Source organism: Cyclospora cayetanensis, unplaced genomic scaffold (assembly GCF_002999335.1).
Source record: "Cyclospora cayetanensis isolate NF1_C8 unplaced genomic scaffold, CcayRef3 CcayRef3_contig_1, whole genome shotgun sequence".
Classification (NCBI taxonomy): Eukaryota; Apicomplexa; class Conoidasida; order Eucoccidiorida; family Eimeriidae; genus Cyclospora; species Cyclospora cayetanensis.
The window spans coordinates 215,243-223,148 of NW_020312036.1; the positions used below are offsets into that span (position 1 = coordinate 215,243).

At 48.7% G+C, this 7,906-nt stretch overlaps 2 protein-coding genes across 2 annotated transcripts; one reads left to right on the forward strand and one right to left on the reverse strand.

Annotated features, from left to right (window-relative positions):
- Positions 1 to 325: 325 nt before the first annotated feature.
- Positions 326 to 3,069, forward strand: LOC34618810. Its single transcript, XM_026336324.1, has 5 exons — positions 326 to 975; positions 1,125 to 1,258; positions 1,620 to 2,302; positions 2,521 to 2,600; positions 2,676 to 3,069. Exons 1-5 carry the CDS (start codon positions 326 to 328, stop codon positions 3,067 to 3,069), a joined length of 1,941 nt encoding a protein of 646 aa, XP_026192109.1.
- A 2,292-nt stretch (positions 3,070 to 5,361) lies between these two features.
- Positions 5,362 to 7,101, reverse strand: LOC34618811. The gene is made up of 2 exons (XM_026336333.1): positions 6,096 to 7,101; positions 5,362 to 5,849 (listed from the first exon to the last, which is right to left on the reverse strand). Exons 1-2 carry the CDS (start codon positions 7,099 to 7,101, stop codon positions 5,362 to 5,364), a joined length of 1,494 nt encoding a protein of 497 aa, XP_026192118.1.
- Between the last annotated feature and the right edge of the window lie 805 nt (positions 7,102 to 7,906).

Genomic DNA, 7,906 nt, shown 5'->3' on the forward strand with positions numbered 1-7,906 from the left:
TGCCCGGTGCCACCGGCAACAAATCGCAGAGACCTGTTGCCCTTGGGCTTCTGGCCAAAAGCGCAGGACCTTTGGTTGGCTATTTTAATCAGTAAACCTATTATTGATAACGTTTGCGTGCTAGCGAACTCGCAGGCTGTATACTTCGAGAAGAACTGCGTCGGCAAACCACCAGCTGTGGTTGGGGTTTTCTTTACTAGTGCTCTTTTTGCTTTGTCTCGTGGTTTGTTGCATGCGGCTTTTGCCTTATGTGCCGAACTATCTGGTATCACCTCTTTCCCCCCCCTAGCCGCCCGAAGCAGCAGTGCCCGCCGTGTCAGGCGCAATGCCAGCTCCTGCGATTAAACTGCCAGGCCGAGTGAGTGGCGGAGCCAGCAGCTTGGGACCTCCTGACCACAGTGAAAAGGGAGTGTGTGGGTTTTTCAGTCGTGTCCTTGCGGGTGCAGTTGACCATGTGGAAAACACTCCGGCTGTTTTGGAGGCAAAAGCACAGCCTAAGCCATGCGGAGTTGGTCGTTATTTCCTGCTAGTGGTTTATGTAATTTACGCCTTTTTGACGGCTCGGGTCTATTTTGCATGGCCTAACCTTTCAAACCTGCTTTTCAGGTCCAACGCATATTCGTGGCTATGTGATTCTTACTTAGCAGACGGCAAGCCGGATATGCGACTGGATATCAATGGGGGCAAACGGTACATATGTGAGGAACAAAACTCAGCAGTGGGCAATATCTTTGTAACCTGCCTGGCATTTGCCTTCTCCTTTTCACTGGCTGCTGGACTGCTCCTCGACTACCTAGGACCCCGTATCACTGCAACCATAGGGCAGGTAATGAACGCGCTAGCATGGATCCTGCTGGCTTTTGGGTCAGAGTCGTCGCAGACGTACTATGCAGCATTTATTTTCATGGGAATCGGCTCCGATATTGGATACCTCCCGCTGCTCTCTGCCGCCAATCTCTTTCCGGGGCATGAAGGGTGCGCTTACCAACACGTACACTTGCACACGAGCCTGAAGAAGGCGTCCGAGCTGGAGCGGTTTCTCTCGTGTATTCCTACATGTTTGCAGCCTTTCTTCCCCCAGATACCTTGTTTGGCTTTTGCATGTTTGTTGATGCCTTGCTCAGGCTCATTGTGGCGATCTTGGGGGCCTCGAAGAGTGCAAGTTTTGCCGTGCCGACGATTCTGGACAAGATTGAAGCTGGCTATGCTGACATTAGCTTGAGGAATGTTTGCCTGGGATATGCCGCCCTAGGTCCTGGTACGTGCCGTCTTTGCCCCGTGAATAGTCTGCATGCATGCGTGCATTGCGCTCCGTCTTCTGTCACCTGCTTTCCCGCAAGAGTCTTTGCTACATGTACTTCGAGTCCTTTTTCCATCCTGCGTCTCTGTGCTCTCACTCTTTATGGCTCCTTTGGCCTCGACGTTTTTGATGCTGTCCGTCATAGGGGACTTTATTCCAGACAACCAGCAGATGTGTACATGTCAAATAACAGGGGCAGTTATGTGGGTCTATCAGTGTCGCTTGGATCGTGTCTCTCTCCTGTGAATTGGAAGGCTGCTCGTGCAATGCGGGGCCAGAGTAGGCTCTCTGTAAGTTTCTTGTCTATGACTCTCCTCAGGTTTGTGCCTCATATTAGCATTTGTTTTAGTGCCTTACAAACATTTCAAGCCGTGGAATGAGTTCACGGAAATCGAAGAGGGAGGAGCGTACCACCATCCCATCCAGCGAGTCAATGATTCCTTCGCCTCTATTGAAGCTCACGCTTGGCGGGACAGTTTCAGCAGCTTTCATGAGGGACAGTGGCCGCTGCATGCTCATGATGGACACTCGGGAGGGTCAGTTTCGGAGCCTGGGCGGCGAGGCAAGCACTTTCTGGAGGTTCCTAGGCCGGGGCCTTTACGGAGCGGCCTGCGGAAGAAAACTCTCACACCATCTGAAACAGCGGGAACAGAAAAGAAAGAGGTGAACGGCGATGACGAACGGCAGAGGACAGAGGCTGCCCCGGTCAACGCAGAACAAGTGGAAGACGTTCCAGCAATCTACCAAGCCACCAGAATGAGCGTAGAAAGAGGAGGAGCCGGAAATGCAGAGACGCTGAATCAACTAGCGGAGACGAAAGAGGAGAGGCCTGTGTCTTTCGTCAGGCAGTTTATCTCTTCGTATGCCATATGCATCGTTGTCTACTCTATCCTTAAGGCCATCATGTACGCATTCTTTACCACGGCAGCAGAAAATCTTCTTGGAAAGCAGGTCAATGACTTTATGGGGGCTGCATTGCCTTTCTCCCTCTTCCCCTGCATTGTAAGTTGGTGATTCAAAGGGTTTGGAGCTTCGACAGGACTGTGCAGAGGGAATTATTGCTGTGCCGCACCGCTTAGCGGCTGCTCTCAATTGCACGATGCATTCATGCCCTTTGAATATCGTTTGTCGAGTTTTAGGAGTTGGGCTTCACTTTGGCCATGATGTAGGATCATATTATGACCTGTGTTGAATATGGCACGTGTGCGTTTTTGTTGCAGGTCATAGGCAAGGTGGTGGACATGGTAGGCATTATGCCAATCTTGTTTTTCTTGAATACATGTATTGCTCTAGCTTACGGGTTCAGCATGATACCGGCTTTACCGACGGCATATTTCTCGGCTCTCCTTTATATCTGTTATGTGTCGTTCTACAGCTCCCAGAGCTACTGCTTTGTGTCTGATACATTCTCGTCGTCGCACTTTGGGAAGATCGTAGGGACGATTCACCTGATAGCAGGTTTCTTGTCGCTACTCAAAATCCCCATGCAAAAGCTGGTGGTAGATGTTTTCCACTCAGTGTACTATTATCCTTGTCTAATCATGCTGATGCTTTGCGGCATCAATTACGCAGTGTTACTGGTGCTATTGTGCAAAAAGCGTGCTAACCCGCACCCATTCTGGCCTCAGGCCGCCAGGGAAGTGGCCAGGCAGGAAGCGGAGGAGAAAAAGAGGCTAGCACAAGAGAGGAAAGAACAGAAAGCTAATGCGAAGAAGGAAAAGCAACAGCGGGAACTGGAGTTGAAAGGTACACAACCGACGGCCGTCTAAGAAGTGGAATGTTTGAACCGCATGCACTTTTAAGAAGAGTTGACAATGAATTATCCGTAGCTGCCGAGTAGGCAGGGACGAGCGGTACAGTGTTGCTTTGCATTGCTAAAACACTGGAATAGCACCAGCGACAAGAACTCTGTCTGAAAAGACAGCAGTGACTGTTTGCAGGAACGGCAACTGGCTTACTATCCTCTGCTCGGTACAGCCAGCCATATCGCTGCAGCAGCAGTCTTTGTAGTAGCTGTTGTATGCCCATTGGCCGTTATTCCTGACCCCGTTGCTTGGTCCTTCATTCAGTAAGCACGTGTTTCTATCTACACCAGAGCACGCTCCAGGCTTTTTATGGGTTTCGTGAGTGGAAGTAAGAGCAGCTGGAAAGGCGATAGATGATTGGTACGGCATTCATGAGCCTCCTTATTTCTTGTTTTTACCGTCCACATGGCAGCCATCCTACTGGAGAGCTTGTCAGCTAACTTTCTGTCGTTTTTGGGCCAGTATTTTGCCCTAATTCCCCCGCTCGACATCCAGAGCGCTCGTTTTTTGGCTATCAAGGGAGTCAATTCCCTCCATATTTTTTCTGCTTCGGAGCGCCTCAGTCTACAGCTGCTTCTTACACAATATCTGCCATATCCTGGAAAGATCTTCCTGAAGGGGTCAAATGTGGGGTCCCACGTCCTGCAAAGGTTTAATACCATTTTGCCTCCCTTGGCGGACACAACTGGCGGACTAAGAACCCCTTTGTGATTTGTTTAAAAGCTGCAGTTTGTTGCGTAGCAAGGGGTGCTTTGCTGATTGTAACGTCGTATGGACTTTTCGGATGTCCGCTTAGGTTTTTCAGACAGGCGTAACTTGGCTGTGAGAGGCCCTAGGCTATGCAGACTTCCCACTACAGGCATCCAAGAAAGAAACCGAACGGGATTTCAGTTCCGGGCATCTAATTGGAGTCTGCTTGTGCCATGTAGCAGCTAGTCGCCATAGTTGGGCACCTGTTTGCGTACTGCCTGGTCATCTACGCACGAAATTTAGAGGCGAGGGCTTACACAAGTGGGATGCAGTTACAAACTATTTATGCCCAGTACGCGTGGGAACCGCGCCCTCTAGGTTTGTGCCTTTAGGCAATATCAACAAAGAGAAGCACAAACTCCAATTCATTGCTCAGAGTGGGCGCTGATGTAAGGAATTCAATCGTTTACGTTGATAGCTGCAAGAAAGAAGCACGTGTGCTTGCGATTGCATGTGCATCGATGTATTGCATAAAATAAGAAAACGAACAGCCTTAAATGCACCCAAGAAAGCATGCACGGAGTCCTACATAGCAAGGGCATCCACAGCTATACGTTTAAATGCTTATCAGCGCAAACTTATGCGTGTACCCAACTTGATGTTTGTGCAGGGACGGAATGCGTGTCGCCAATGCAATATTATGTGTATGGGCTGATACTAAATCTGGATCTATAATGCAACTACACGACAAATGATATGCACAAAGCAACTTGCTAAGGTTGACAGTAGATAACTGCAGCGTCACACTGGCTCGTGCTACGCTGATGTTAAGAACTGTCCTTCCATAGAAGAAGCACCACCATGCAGCACCTCAGGGGGACTAAAAAATGCAGACTTATCATGTGCCAACAAGAAAGCAATTTACTGATGCCGCTTCAGCCACACCCCTGTAGGCTGATTCGGTCTATCCACAGCGCCTATGGGAGGAGACCGAGTGGATCCCCGAGCACGAAATAACAAAAGCAGCAGGATGTACACTGCATTTTGCCTTCCCCCAAAAGCTTGCCTCACCCAAAACTAGATAATGAATTATTAATCGTACAGCCACAGTGCACAAAAAACATCCGTGCTGTGTTCCCCTTTCCTTTTTATAGCTGAGCACATGCCCCAATTACTAATTGCATATCTTCGTAGCGCAGCAGCAGTTCTCAAAGAAGCCTTCTGCTTGTTTGCCTCACCTTGCAATGTCGCTTACATAGTCAAAAGATTACCAAGTGTTGGATATACATTGCTCATGTAGTTGTATGTTGTTTGATGCTACTTTCCCTACTATATTTCCTCAACTATTTGCCTTAGGTGGCTGTTTGCCTTCCATTTAAAACAGCTAGCCACATGCTGCTTTGAGACGCTGAAGTTATAAGATTATGAGTGCCTTAAAACGCATTGAATGCCCAGAGACAAGTTGGCATTTTTCTCTCTATCTCCTCAAACGGGGTAGAGAAAGTCAATCCTAAATATGTACTAGTGGCACCACGCCTTGTATTCTGTAGGCATTTCATTTCGCGTCTATCGTATTGCAGTCACAAGAGCCAGCACGCCAACAGCCCAAAAAACAGTCCACGCGGGCACAGACAGCGTTGCATGGCTTTCCTGAAACCAGCCTTCAAACGAGCTGGCGCTAATTTCCGCTGGGTCTGACATATTGATAAATCCAAGGCTGTCGGCAATAAGCACTTGCAGGGGGAACCCTTGTACAAGGAAGACGTTGCCGTCGTTGTGCATGTTACCTTCTACATTCTGGAGCTGCCTAAAGTTGCCATCCTTTTCCTTAACTGACTTCATACTCTTAGGGTTTAGCATTTTGTAGAAACGCAGCATGGTGTCAGTTGCCACGGGCAGCGGTTGCCTAGCAACATACCATCGCACGTTCTCCTCGCACCCAGGCATTGTGTGGCTTCCATCATAAGCAAAGAACTCCTCATTTGTTAGCTGCAGCATCATCATCAAGGATTGCAGGTTCAAGGTGTGGGGTAGTTCAAGTAGCACTGAGTCGCCTGAGAATAAGCACAATGGATGAGAAAATTCAACAAAGACGCTTGGCAGCAGCCACTGCCGCAGCCTTTTCAAGTAAAGCTGGGGAAATTCATAGGTCATTTCGGTGAGGCAGCAAACGGAATACCCAGAAGAGAAATGTGATGATTACGAACTTGCCGGCATGGCAAAAGATACCCCTACGACTATGGATCCAATGACTACTGAGAATTTCTTCCTCATCTGGTTTCCTCTCTTTTCTTGCCTACCATTACTTTCATTGCTTTGTCCCTCTGCCATGAGCAGGGATCTCAACAGCCTTTCCGAAGGAAGTCCCCTAAGTTCTTCAAGGCTGGCTTGGTCTAGCTCTTCACTCATGAAAGTGAGAGAGATCACCCTCCAGTGGGAAGAAGGCAGTTCAGGGTCCTTTCCGCTTCTGTTGTTTTCAAGTATTACGCTCTCTACTTCCGGCAGGTTCACACTGCTTTGAGCAAAAAGTCCCATGTACGGGAGCGTGGTGAGGTTGACGCTCTTGCTAGCCTCCATGGAGAGTAGATCATTTGAGTAGTGCCATATTTGCATTTCTATTTCTCTTCTGTTCGCTTCACCTTGAAAGGTGTGCTCACTGGGAGAGTGAAACAAGATCTGATGTGCTACAAACATCTCTGTTGTGTCAGACCCAAACAAGGCACCAAGGGGGACGAAGCCTTTTCCAGAAGAGCGTAGTTGAAACACCTTTTCCGTTCGATACAGCAGTACATTACTAAGCTGGCTAGGATACGTGTAGAAAAAGTCACCCTTTTTCCACAGCCTGCTGGGACGAGGGGACCCTTGACCTCCAGAGAATGCACCCATGTACAGCTGCATCATGTTCTTCTGCGAAGGCTCCTCCAGACCCTCGATATGCAAGTCAACAGGAGACTGCCTTGTACCCGTTTTACATTTTCCTTGGTTCCAATCAGCCCCGTGTTCTTTGTAGTCCCACTCGTGTTCAGGATGAACCCCCAACTGAGGGATAGTGCCTTTGGCAGTGGCGACCCTGTGGTGCTTCTCCACCCACTGTTGCACCAAGGAATGTGCTGCAAGAGTCTCCTCCCTGAGTTTTGCTGTCGCCTTATGACTGCTGCTAGCTCGCTTGGCCGCCTCTTGGGCGCCCAAGGCTGAAAGGTAGTCTGGGGAGAGAAGAGAGTTTGTCTTGCTGCTCCATCTGCCTGATTCGACCCGGTGTATTAACACGGGGAAAATCAAGGCAAAAAGAAGGCAAGGCAACTGCATTTTTAGTGCCGTTGTGTCTGCCTCCTGCCCGCGGCTTGGTCAGGAGACCCGTCCCTTCCTTCTGCCTCGCTGAGAGGCTCCAAAGTGTAACCGCCTAGACCTTAAGGTGTGCATACACTCTAAAACTACACAGAAGGTTCTACAATGGCCCAGAGAATGCTGAGCACACTTTCAGATGCACCGCTGCCGACGGCACCCCAGCGAGTCCCCGAACGCCCCCCTGCACAAAGGGGCCCTCACAATAATATTATAGCTCTTCTTGGCTGAAACAAACAGTGAAAATGCTAAATTTATATATATCTTTTGCTCAATTTCATCCTAAACCCAACAGGATACTGGAACAAAAAGGAATTCTTGGAAAACGTCAAACCGGACCGGACAGTGAGAGGCCAATGGCTCTGCATTACTCAGCGTAATTACTCTAAAAAGATGCCTTCAGGTATCACTCCTCGTAATATATACATGAGTGCTCGATATAACTTCAACTGATTTCATATATATTATTTTGTGTAGAGGTTCTCAAAACCTTCCTAGTGCTCATTTCTCGCCAAACGCATGAGGCAGGCAGGCCGCTTATCATAAAAGTAGAGGAACCACGGAGAACTGGACGCAGTACGTGCATGATTTCCTCAAAATAAATGACTGTTATCGATTTGGTCAGCTTTATTCTATTTGATTTCCCCAATAATGTTGCTGCCATAATATCCTTACCCTCGGCAGATCCATACGACAGCGATGCAGCCGCGTGAAGGTACAGGTACACAAAATATGAAAGAACATTGATGCGGCTCGCTAAGTTACGCCA

Excerpts from the sequence above, each read along its gene's own strand:
- LOC34618810 (XM_026336324.1), top strand. The coding sequence starts at position 326 with ATGCCAGCTCCTGCGATTAAACTGCCAGGCCGAGTGAGTGGCGGAGCC. Across the intron at positions 1,259-1,619 it reads ATATGCCGCCCTAGGTCCTG|GTTTGTGCCTCATATTAGCA; the intron begins GTACGTGCCGTC and ends GACTCTCCTCAG. Across the intron at positions 2,601-2,675 it reads TGTATTGCTCTAGCTTACGG|CTCCCAGAGCTACTGCTTTG; the intron begins GTTCAGCATGAT and ends GTCGTTCTACAG.
- LOC34618811 (XM_026336333.1), bottom strand. The coding sequence starts at position 7,101 with ATGCAGTTGCCTTGCCTTCTTTTTGCCTTGATTTTCCCCGTGTTAATA. Across the intron at positions 5,850-6,095 it reads ACAAAGCAATGAAAGTAATG|GCGACTCAGTGCTACTTGAA; the intron begins GTAGGCAAGAAA and ends GCTTATTCTCAG.